Below are 12,251 nucleotides of genomic sequence, written 5' to 3' on the forward strand. Positions count from 1 at the left end.
CACACACGTATGCAGAAGGAAGAGTATAATGAACCCCCATGTACTCATAACCCAGTCACCAAATTTTGCTAAAAAACAACTTTCCTAGTCTTGTTTCATCTATTTTCATATACACTCCCATGCACACACACACACACATGCTAACTTTTCCCCCCTGCTAGAGTGTTTTTTAAAACAAACCATAGACACCATGTTGTTTCATCTGTAAATACTTCTGGATGTATTTCTAACAGATGAGAACTTTTAGCAAAGCTTCTGTACCATGTCATATCTAGGAGACTAATATTAACAGTTCCTTTATGCCTCCTACTTATCTTGAAAGTAGATGGGCTGGTACAGCTGAGGACATGTAGGTCAAGAGTGCCTCCTTCAGCTCTGCCACAACCTCACTTCCTCTCACTGAGCCTGGGCCACATCATTTATAAAGTGAACCTGTAGGAGGGCCTCTTCCAGCTCTCACAGCTCATATCTGCTGAGAATAGCTGGGGCTTTTGCAAGGCCAGGTTAGAAGCCAACCTGTTAGAAAGCAGTGGGAAAGAACAGATGAGCTCTTAAAGCCCCATTTTGATTGTGTACTATTAATAATTAGAGCAATAATATTTTTAGTAAATGAGAAGAGTGCTTCCACTGTTTGTGGAGGTACACTGAGGCCCTACTTTCAGAGAATTCTCAAGAGAAAAGGCAGCCAAGAGTCACTGCTGAAATGCTAAATGTTCTGTTTTCAGTAGAAATTCTGCTTGGTGCATCCTGTTCACACCTCCCTTGGTCTTTGCTGGTAATGGTTAATAATAAAAAGCAAACTGAGTGAGCATTTACTATGTCCCAGGCACTTGTTCTGGTTCCTCATAAGCATGATCCCTCACAACAGTGTTTAAAATAGGGCCCTCATGACAATGTTTAAAATAGGTATTAGTATTCCCAGGCAGTGACCATTCCTGTCACCAAGGTGGAGGCCCACCGTGGTGATGTATAAATCCATATCCATGTGTCCTTTCTCCACACACCCTTGTGGGAACTCGGCTTTGTGAGGATCTTCTGCCCCACTAATCTTCATTTAATCCCCCTCCCTGCAGCATGTTGTCACCTAGCACACCCCTGCTGACAGGCTCTCTGTAAGTCTTCATCTGAGTGACGGCCCTGGAAAATCAAGCTGTGGTCTCGAAAGGGAAGGAGGATCTGCAGATTATCTCCTCAGCATGTGCAATCACTCTGCTGGCAGTTCTCAGGGCCGCTTTTATGTTGCTTCAACAAAGAGAACGGCTGCCAAGAGTGTGTAATGTTCTGTTCAGAACTCTCCAGGCTGGCAGAGGCTGGGACAGTAGAGACACGAGGTGGATGAAAAATCCCCATCTCAGCCAGGCCCATTGCCTCCTACCCTTGCCTGTGTCCGGAAGTCTTTGTTTTTGAAAATCTTCCTGATTCTTTTTAGAGCCTTGGAAGTGTCAGATGCGGAAGAAGGGGAGGCGGAAGGGGAGTGCACGGGCAAGCTGGCTGGGGGTCAGATCATTTTGCTATCACCAGCAGGCAGTTTCTTTCACAACTCATTGAACCCTGGGTAGCTATTATCATCCCAACTGCTCCCTATTAACTAGGCCAGACTCTTGAGGCCATGAGAGGAAACATGGAATTCCTTTTCCTTTCTGTCACTCTCTAAATGCTGCTCATACCATGTTCAGATAGCAGTGCTTATTGATAGACACCATTATGTTTCTCATACCGTTTCTTTGAGAGGATATAAACTGACCTTAATAAGAAAAGAAAAACACCAAAAAGTTTTCAGGTAGAAAAGAAAAGTAGGGGCACCTGGGTGGCTCAGTCAGTATCTCAAGGTCGTGAGGTTGACTCCTGCATCCAGCTCTGCACTGGACATGGAGTCTGCTTCAGATTCTCTCTCTCCCTCTGCCCCTCTCTCCACCCCCCTGCTCACATGTGTGCACATGCTTGCGCTCTCTCTCTCTCTCTCTCTCTCTCTCTCTATATATATATATATATATATATATATATATATATATATAAAGAAAAGAAAAGAAAGAAAGGCTCAGAGACATAAAGTGACTCTCTCTTTATCTCTAAAAGGAGAGAAGGAAAAAAGACACAGAAATATAAAGTGACTATCTCTAAAGTACCCAGCTGAACGAGGTGAGAGCCAGGCTTGTAAAATGGAACTGCTGTCTTAAAGTTCTGTGCCTTTTCTGTGATAGTAAGCCTTCCAGATACTTAGCCAGTTTCCTGTAGGATTGTGTACAAGTAGGGAGGGTGGGGTGTAGCAAGAGAGACTTGTGTCCTCAGTGGAAGGGAGTATGAAAACACCTGAGCTTCCTCCATTACCTTCTCTGAAGGTCTCACACTGCTTTTTTCTTCTTAACATAATCTTGGAAACCAATTAATGATCATATTGACTTAAAAGAAAAAAAAAAACATTGCAAAGAAATCTAAAAGCTGTGAGGGGAAAAAAAATCAATGCGAAGGTATTGCTGTGGGAGAATGTGCTCAGAGGGAGATTTGAGCTCTCCTGCTGCTCCTACCGCCCCCTCAAGCTCTGGCTCTGTTCCTAACTTCGGACCCTTGTCTGGGAAGATATTTTCCCTTTCATTTTAGAAACACAGAAAGTGAGGACAGAGGGAGCAAGTGATTCATTTCCTTGAAGGATTCCTGGAAATTTGAAGTCTAAAAATTTTGTCTTTACATAAAAGGAGTTTAGGGATACAGGCCAAATTCAGGTCTTTAGAACTGAAATGTTTGTCACTAATAATTTTTCACCATTAATGGGGTTCTAGGTGATGCTAAGATATTGCCTCTTGGATAGCGTAATTTCTAACCCTGAGACAGGTTCTGAAAAACCCGATCCTTCCAGTAAGGATACTGGTGACATCTCCAACCCAGGGAAGTGACTGGACCCAATCCCTAGGAATATTTTTTTTTTAAGTCCCTAGGAATATTATTTTGCTTGTTGGATCAGCGTTTTAAAAATACTTTCAGTAATTTTTAAACCAAATGCATTCATTTTAGAAAAAAACCCTACTTAAAATACAGAAAAGCAAAATGAAAAAAACTATAGTTCCACCACCCAAAGATTACTACTGTTAATGAAATTCGTTGCTGTATATAGACATATAAATGTAAACACACGTGTATATACACCCATTGTTTTTTATTACAATGTACTGTTTTGTGACCATATATTCCCTAATATATTTTAATTTTTTTCCATGTCAATATATAATCTTCCACTTCACTGGGTTTTTTAATTAAATCATCCGTTCTTGGGCAAACTCAAATGGTTTTTCTTTTCTTTCCTACTTCACCATTTTTAATGACACTATGTTATTCTATTGCATAGAGGACCATGATTTATTAGTTATTTTTAAATTATGAGATACCTTACTCCTATAAGAAAATATCCAGAATAGTTATGAGAGTTTGTTTAATCTCTATCACCTTGAGAATTCCCTGTTTTACAAACATATAGTAATTGCAGTGACTAACATTTGAATTTGTCTACAATTTACAGTGCACTTGCACATACCTGATTTCGTTTGATCCTCACTCCTGCCCTCTAAGATTGGCATTGGGATTATTCTTTTCCTGACTTTATAGATGAACTATGAAAAACTCAGAGAGTCTAAATGATTTATCCAGTACCCTGAGTTGAGTTAACATCAAAAAGCTGGCTGGGCCCAGAGGTAAATGCAACTCCTGTGACAGGGCTAACCCCATCCCAGGCAGGGGAGGACATGGGGACAGAAGAGCAGCTGTGACATACATGCTCCCATTCTGCCCCCCTCGCTTGAGCGTTTATCATGTGGGCTGACATTATTCGTTTCTTGACAGTCTCTCCCTTATGACCCTGCACACTCTCTGAGGGCAGACTTGTATTTTGTTTCTCTGTTACTGCTGCCCACCATGAGGCTTAGCACACAGTAAATCCTGGGGCAACATGGGAGGGAAGGTGTCACAGATAAGTGAATTGTGGGGCCTGGATTTTGACAGCTTTCTTTCTCAGCATGTTTATTTTTCGTTCAGACTTGTTACAAGAACCCAGCTTGGTGTTTTTGCATTTTTGTACTTCTGCAGGTTCTGGTTGCCACTACAAAGCTCACGCATTGGTTCATGGAAAAGTATGTTCAAATCCAAGCGCAAGGAGGAACCTGTTTGCATACTAAATTCTGTCCATCTTTTCCATCTCCCCCGCCCCCGCCCCACGCCCTTGCCCAGGATGAACCAGGCTCTCCTTAAAGGTGCCTCCCAAGTTACTTTGATGCTATCCTTACTTTGGAACCACTTTCTTTTATTTTTTTTAAAGATTTTGTTTTATTTATTCGAGAGAGAGAGAGAGAGGCAGAGACAGGCAGACGGATAAGCAGGCCCAAAGCAGGGAGCCCGATGCGGGACTCGATCCCAGGTCTCCAGGATCACGCCCTGGGCTGATGGCGGCGCTAAACCGCCGAGCCACCTGGGCTGCCCTGGAACCACTTTCTATTTTTTATATCAATGATAGATCTCATTTTGAACTGCTTGTAAAAACAATAGCTTAGCAGCTAGAGCATAGTTTATGAGGGTTGTTTAAAGTGCTATTATTTTTTAAAAGATTTTATTTATCTATTAGAAAGAGAGAGCACCCAAACAAGGGGAGCAGGAGAAGCAGTCTTCCCACTGAGCAAGGAGCCTGATGTGGGGCTTGATCCCAGGACCCCGGGATAATGACCCAAGCCAAAGGCAGACACCTAATCAACTGAGCCACCCAGGTGCCCCTAAAGTACTATTATTATTGACTGTGAAAGCTGTAGAGCAGGATTACAAGAAATTTTGGAAGAAAAAAAATCACAATCAAATCCTATCGCCTCACAAGGTGACAGTTTCTATTTTTGCATAATCCCCCCTGAGGTCTTGTCCATGTGCACACATTTCTTTTCCTAGTTGTTGTCACAGGGAGCATGCAGCGTTTTTTCTGCTTTTTCCACGTATTATTGTAAGAACCTCCCCCCCCCATTTTTCTACATAGACTTCATAATTATCTTTTAATGACTGCATAATCCTCTATTGAGCTGATATACCAAAATGGACTGATACAGTCCCCCAGTGTTTGCCATTTAAGATGTTTCTGATTTCCCACTAATCTGTAATTCTGCAGTGAAGATTGGCATGCGAATAGCTTTTGCATTTGTCAGATGATTTCCTTAGAATATATTCCCAGGAGTAGGATTGCCAGGTCTGAGCAGGACTGTGTTTGTGGTTCTTGCCATTCCGCTTCTCTGCAGGCAGTTCCCGTTTATGTCCAGCAGTTCATGTGTTTACCAATTTCAGGGCAACCTCATCAGTATAGGGTACTGTTTAAACTTCTGTTTGCTAGTTTAGTTGAAATAAAATGGTACTTCAGGGTTGCTTTATTTTGCATTTCTTGAAAGAAATTAGCATTTTCCCCTGTGGTTATTACTCTTTGTATTTCTCGGCTGTGAATTGTCTGCTTCTGCTTACTGTTCTTTGCCTATTTCAGTAAATTGGGGGTTTGATTTTAATTTTTTTAAAAATCAGACCAAGTGAAATTTTTTTAAAGATTTTATTTATTTATTCATGAGAGACACACAGAGAGAGGCAGAGATATAGGAAGAGGGAGAAGCAGGCTCCCTGTGGGGAGCCCGATGCAGGACTGGATCTCAGGACCCTGGGATCATGACCTGAGCTGAAGGCAGATGCTCAACCACTGAGCCACCCAGGTGCCCCCGCCCCAGTGAAATCTTTGAAATCTTTATACACAACAGCTATTAGATTTTGTCATATAGATGTCACATATTTTCCAGTATTGGGTTTGCCTTTTAATTTTAGATATATATTTGAGTATAAAACTTCTTAATTTTGTAATCAAATCTGTGTATGGGTTTTTTTTTTTTCTTCTGTTCTGCAAAGCTTAGAAAGCTATCATCCCTCTGGAGAGCTGATAAATATTTAATTCTACTTTCTGTTATTTTTAAATTCTCTAATTCATCTAGATTGTATTTGAGTATAAATTGAGTTGCAAATTACATTTTTCCCCAAAATGCTGATCAGTTATTCTAATCTTTTTCGTTCCTTTATTCTCTTTCTCAGGAATCATACACCAGATGAAAGGCGATTATGATACTGCTCTGAAACTCCACAAGACCCACCTGTGTATCGCCCAGGAGCTGAGTGACTATGCTGCCCAGGGCCGTGCTTATGGGAACATGGGCAATGCTTACAACGCTCTGGGCATGTTCGACCAGGCTGTCAAGTACCACCGGCAAGAGCTGCAGATCTCCATGGAAGTGAATGACCGTGCCTCACAGGCATCCACACATGGCAATCTGGCTGTGGCTTACCAGGCCCTGGGTGCCCATGACCGGGCCCTGCAACATTATCAGAACCACCTGAACATTGCTCGGGAGCTTCGTGACATCCAGAGTGAGGCCCGGGCCCTCAGCAACCTGGGTAACTTCCACTGCTCTCGGGGGGAGTATGTCCAGGCTGCTCCATATTATGAACAGTACCTCCGGCTTGCTCCTGACCTCCAAGACATGGAAGGAGAAGGGAAGGTCTGCCACAATCTTGGCTATGCCCATTACTGCCTTGGAAATTACCAGGAGGCGGTAAAATACTATGAGCAGGATCTGGCACTGGCCAAAGACCTTCATGACAAATTGAGCCAGGCGAAAGCTTACTGCAACTTGGGCCTAGCATTCAAGGCTCTGTTGAATTTCAGCAAAGCTGAAGAGTGTCAAAAGTACCTATTGTCCTTAGCTCAGTCCCTGAATAATTCCCAGGCTAAATTTCGAGCCCTGGGGAACCTGGGTGATATATTCATCTGTAAAAAAGATATAAATGGTGCAATAAAATTCTATGAGCAGCAGCTGGGCTTAGCTCACCATGTAAAGGACAGAAGACTGGAAGCCAGTGCATATGCAGCCCTGGGCACAGCATACCGGATGATCCAGAAATATGACAAGGCCTTGGGTTATCACACACAGGAATTGGAGGTATATCAGGAGCTGAGTGACTTGCCGGGGGAGTGCAGAGCTCATGGGCATCTGGCTGCTGTCTACATGGCCCTTGGGAAATATACAATGGCATTCAAGTGTTATGAAGAGCAGCTGGATCTGGGGCAAAAGTTGAAGGACCCTAGCCTGGAAGCCCAGGTCTATGGCAACATGGGAATCACAAAGATGAACATGAATGTGATGGAAGAAGCCATTGGCTACTTTGAGCAGCAGTTGGCCATGCTACAGCAGCTAAGTGGAAATGAGTCTGTGCTCGACAGGGGCCGGGCCTATGGCAATCTGGGAGATTGCTACGAGGCTCTGGGTGACTACGAGGAAGCTATTAAGTATTATGAACAGTATTTATCTGTTGCCCAGAGTCTGAATCGCATGCAAGACCAAGCCAAGGCTTACCGGGGCCTAGGAAATGGACACAGGTAAAAATGACAGAGGACAAATGTGGTTGATAACATACATAAAGAGCATTTGTGGCAGTGATGACAACATCTGCGCAGCAGGTTGTTAACTACAAAGCATTTTCATACATATTTTATTTGGCTCCACCAATGATTTTGTGAATTTAGTGGGGATATTAATTATCCTTATGTTATGAAGGCAGAAACTAAGGCCCAGAGGAGTTAGGTCAATGTCCAAGATTACACAGATTAAAAGATTAAGGACAGCTGAGAATCAAACCCAGGGCTGTCTGACCCCAAATGCAGTGGTTTTTTGACTGCAACATAATGATCAGAATAAAAGGGATAATGGGAATGGGAAAGGTAAATACATCAGTTCATCTGATGTCTTCTGAATATCTCTCACATTATATGAATGTGTTTATTAATGCAACACCTGTGCCCACCAATTATATGGACTCCCATTTTGTTGCTTTTAGGGAAAGCCACCTGAAGATGGCAGGAGTGAATTAATATATACTATCATCATCAAGCTAGGCACCTTGCAGAGATATCTTGCTTAACATTTATGGCAATTCTTTATTACTCTACACTAATTATGATCTGCTACGGAATGTAGGATTTACTATCATCCAGAAATGGAGGCTCAGGGAAAGAGACTCATATGCTCCACCCAACTGACTTGGTCTGCCATCCAAATCCATGCTCTTACCAGTCTTATCATGTCATCTCTTAGCAGCACAAAAAGACACACTGTTGGCCAAGGTGATGCTTTCCTTCTGTATATGGGGAACCCAAGAAGGTGTCTGTGTCTGCAGAATTTACAGCCCTTCCAGATCAGCAGGGGATTAGGGCTCCTGGAGTGGAGGAAGGGCAAGGGTCAAACTAAATCATCACCCACAGAGTGCTCTGAGAAGCTCAGGGTGAAAGATTTATAGCCATTGTAAAGTGATTTCAAAAACATAGTATAAGCGGTAGTGGAAATTGGGAGGCCCAAAGTACCAAACAGTTCACTTGCTATCATTGTGCCTATTAATATATTTTATGTTTCCTCTGGGGTGTATATCCCATTGAATCTCAAGCTCTTGGGAAGGTCACTAAGAGATGACTTTTGAATTGCTTTCCAGATTATGAAATTCCCCTGCATCTCACTCTAAGGGCACATGATAGATTTTAGCTAGAAGAGGAGTTAAGAGCTTCTATAGTAAGTGACAGTGACAAATGCTTTTCATTTTCTCAGGGGCTTTAGCATGTCTGCACCTGCACAAAATAATATCATTGCTTTTCTGTCTACATCCCCACAGGGCAATGGGGAGCTTGCAGCAAGCCCTTGTGTGCTTTGAAAAGAGGCTTGTGGTCGCCCATGAGCTCGGGGAGGCCTTTAATAAAGCCCAGGCCTATGGAGAGCTAGGAAGTCTACACAGCCAATTAGGGAATTACGAACAAGCCATTTCCTGCCTTGAACGCCAGCTGAACATTGCTAGAGAGATGAAAGACCGAGCCCTGGAAAGTGATGCGGCCTGTGGCCTAGGTGGTGTTTACCAGCAGATGGGGGAATATGATACAGCCCTGCAGTACCACCAGCTTGATCTGCAGATAGCAGAGGAAACCAACAACCCCTCATGCCAGGGGCGAGCCTACGGGAACTTGGGCCTGACATATGAATCCCTGGGCACCTTTGAGAGGGCTGTAGTCTATCAGGAACAGCACTTGAGCATCGCTGCACAGATGAATGACTTGGTGGCCAAGACAGTGTCGTATAGTAGCCTCGGAAGGACCCATCATGCCTTGCAGAACTATTCCCAGGCGGTCATGTATTTACAGGAAGGTAAGTGAAAAGGTCTGGGGTGGTCTCTCCATATACTCTGAGATCGAGTTCAGAGTCTACTCAGAAGGAAGTACGCACAATTTGAGCGGCCACCTCTGCTTGGAGTGAGGAGCTCAGAGGCCACATCATTAGTTCAACTCCAAAACCATGGTCCCCCATTGGGTGTTCTTTTTGTTGTTGTTGTTGTTGTTGTTGTTGTTGTTGTTAAAGATTTTATTTATTTATTCATGAAAGACAGAGAGAAAGGCAGAGACACAGAGGGAGAAGCAGGCTCCACACAGGGAGCCTAATGTGGGACTCAATCCCGGGTCCCCAGGATCACGCCCCGGGTCAAAGGCAGGTGCCAAACTGTTGAGCCACCCAGGGATCCCCCATTGGGTGTTCTTAACAGTGCAAGGGCATTCCCTCCTCCAGAATGTGCTACCCAGGTTGTGGAACGCTGGCCGCCAGCTGCCCAGGCTGCTGATAACCTCCATGCTCTTCAGAGCCCTCGCCCTTCAGACAGAATACATTCTCACATGAGAGGGATCAAGCAAGATTTAGTCGCATAAAATTTCAGGACCCGAATCAGAGCAAAACACCCATCTTTTCCAAGCCCCATTGTCCTTCCTGAAAATGTCTAAACTCTTAACAAAACTGTAAAGAAGTCCATTTTGATGTTGCAGCTGAGATTTAATCCAGTTTGAAGGTGGCTTAAGTTGTCGACCAGGCTTCCTTCCCAGTGCAAACTGCCCCCAGTGCTTGAGCTGGGGCTATGGCGGTCTTGTTCCAGGCAGACCCTAATGTGACTACTGCTGCCTCTCCTTCATCCTCTTTCCCTCCCCTCCCTTCCCCTCCACCCCGCGGGTGTCCTATGCTGTCAGGTCCTATGCAGCTACCTTAACCAGCCCTTAGATGCTTCCTTCCTCAGGAAGCACAAGTCTCACAGCAGCGTGCTGATCCTCCAACCCTTTATATTTCTACTCTGGGAAGCGCTTCCCCTCACAGGCGCACATTGCATCCTCCCATCCTGGGAGGGAAGAACAGCAGATATGATGTTCTTGGCTCACTAGTAAAAGGAAATAGTCACTGATTTCCAAACAAAAACCCCCATTTCTAGTTTCCAGGGGTCTTTGCATATATAGTTTATTTAATCAGATTTAATTCTCACAGTAACCTTCAGAGGTGTATCTTTATTCCCGTTTGTAGCCAAATGACCTGAGGCTCTGAGTACAGCAGCTTGGTCCTGTCCATCTGGTCGTTTCTTGGTGAAGTGGGGCCCAGCCTGAGTTTTCCTACCCCAGGAACTACACAAGACCCTGTGTAGAGTTGTTTCTAAGCACAGAACAGGGTTGGAACAGTAATATATCCTCCATTACTCCTGAGCCCCAGCTGGGAAGTCAGGAGGGAGGGAAGCAGGAAGCAAAGTGGAGAATGGGCCAGGAGCTGATGGTTTGCTGTCATCCTTTGTACAGACCAGGGATTGCTCTGGCCTGCAGGCTGAGAGGTTACTGAGAGGCTAGGAGCCACCTCCCAGACCTTATTTGGCTCTCACTCCATGGGAGCTCTGCCTCAATGCATTAAATATGAGAGTTGGCTTTTGGTTTCCTGAAACTTGTCTGTGGTAAAATTCCAACAGACTGGGGGCGATTTTCAGTCGAATTTGTGAAAACTATTAAATTCAGACCTAGCATATGACAACCTTTCAGCTGTTCTTTTGTACTTCCTGAAATATTGTTTCCATAAAGCAGCTGCTTTGCCTGAGACATTGTAACATAATTCTATATTTATGGAAAACTCTCAATTTCATTTTTATTGTTTCTTATAATTTTAAGTCTTGCAGAGATCTAAATTCTTATTGTGGCATCTCCATGGTGTCTGTTCCATGGAGGTGCTCCACTAGAGAGCCTGGTGTGCCTCATGGGCCCGATTAGATGCTTCTTCTCATGAACCGTTATGGATGCAGACACCTGGAAGGCCTTTTCCTAGTACTCTGAGTTGGGTCTGTAGCCTCTTGCACTGAGGGAACAGTTCAGTCAGAAATCACCTTGGTGCCTTCTCTCTCTCTCTCTTGGCTTTCAGAGTGGGCTATGAGTCAGCATCACCCTTCATCAGTGCACTACAACCTCACAGATGGGGCCTGGTCTGAGATATTTGTATCAGCTCTCCAGGTGATTTGTATAGACAGCTCTGGTAAAAGCCATTGGTCTCATCCAGCTTTTTCTCTTTTTGCAAATGAAGAAAAAGTCTGTACCAGTTTAGTGATCTATCTGGAGTTATGTGCAACTAGTTCCTGGCAAACCAGGCTTCAGGAATGCTGGGTGGGTGGGTTAGATTCCTAAGAGGCAGAAGCAGATAGGAACAAGCAGGACAGATACTGTGTCTGCCAGTGACTTTTAGCTCTTTGTTGCTGAACCACTGACTATGGGCTGGAGTGTATCCTACATGCTGGGGATCCAATAGGGGACAAAGTCCCTGCTCACACAGACCTTACCTTCTAGGGCAGCTATCTCAATGACTTTGACTTCCAACTCATAGACCCAAAATCTAGCAGGGATAGCTGCACTGAAGAATGAATATGGTTAGTATGTTGAAGGTTAAAACAACCAGTATTCTCCTGGTTGTCACCCAAGAACCATCTTCTTCCATTTGTGTTCCTATTCTATGAGGTATTTAAAAATATGAATAATTTGCAAGTATTATTTTTATTACCCAGTGACATGATTTAAACTTGAAATGGTATTTTCTGAGTTAAGTGTGTTTTGAAATGCATAGTATTTTATGAGCGTGAACCTGAATATCACTTTTATTATCCTCTCAACGGATTCAGTTCCTTTTCAGAAGTCACAAATTGCAAGAACCCAGCATGCTCAGAGGCAGGCTCCTGTCCACTCTAAATTAGATGTTAAAAAGGAAGTCCTTCCTTTGTGTGTGCAGATGTAGTGTGAGAGCTTCATGCTCTTTTCTGTACAATCTAACTACTGTGTACTTTATGAGGATAAAGTGATGCTGAGAACTGCTTAGTGGAAAGTACAATAA

At 43.7% G+C, this 12,251-nt stretch overlaps 1 protein-coding gene across 3 annotated transcripts in view; it reads left to right on the forward strand.

Moving 5' to 3' along the window:
- The window catches only part of TTC28 (tetratricopeptide repeat domain 28), a 616,175-nt gene that overhangs the window by 498,981 nt on the left and 104,943 nt on the right, over positions 1 to 12,251 (forward strand). For all 3 annotated transcript variants that reach the window (XM_041728768.1, XM_041728769.1, XM_041728770.1), the window contains 2 exons: positions 6,085 to 7,426; positions 8,710 to 9,233. In XM_041728768.1, the coding sequence (XP_041584702.1) occupies positions 6,085 to 7,426; positions 8,710 to 9,233 (1,866 nt within the window). The remainder of the gene's footprint in view (positions 1 to 6,084; positions 7,427 to 8,709; positions 9,234 to 12,251) is intronic.

Source organism: Vulpes lagopus, chromosome 14, assembly GCF_018345385.1.
Source record: "Vulpes lagopus strain Blue_001 chromosome 14, ASM1834538v1, whole genome shotgun sequence".
Classification (NCBI taxonomy): Eukaryota; Metazoa; Chordata; class Mammalia; order Carnivora; family Canidae; genus Vulpes; species Vulpes lagopus.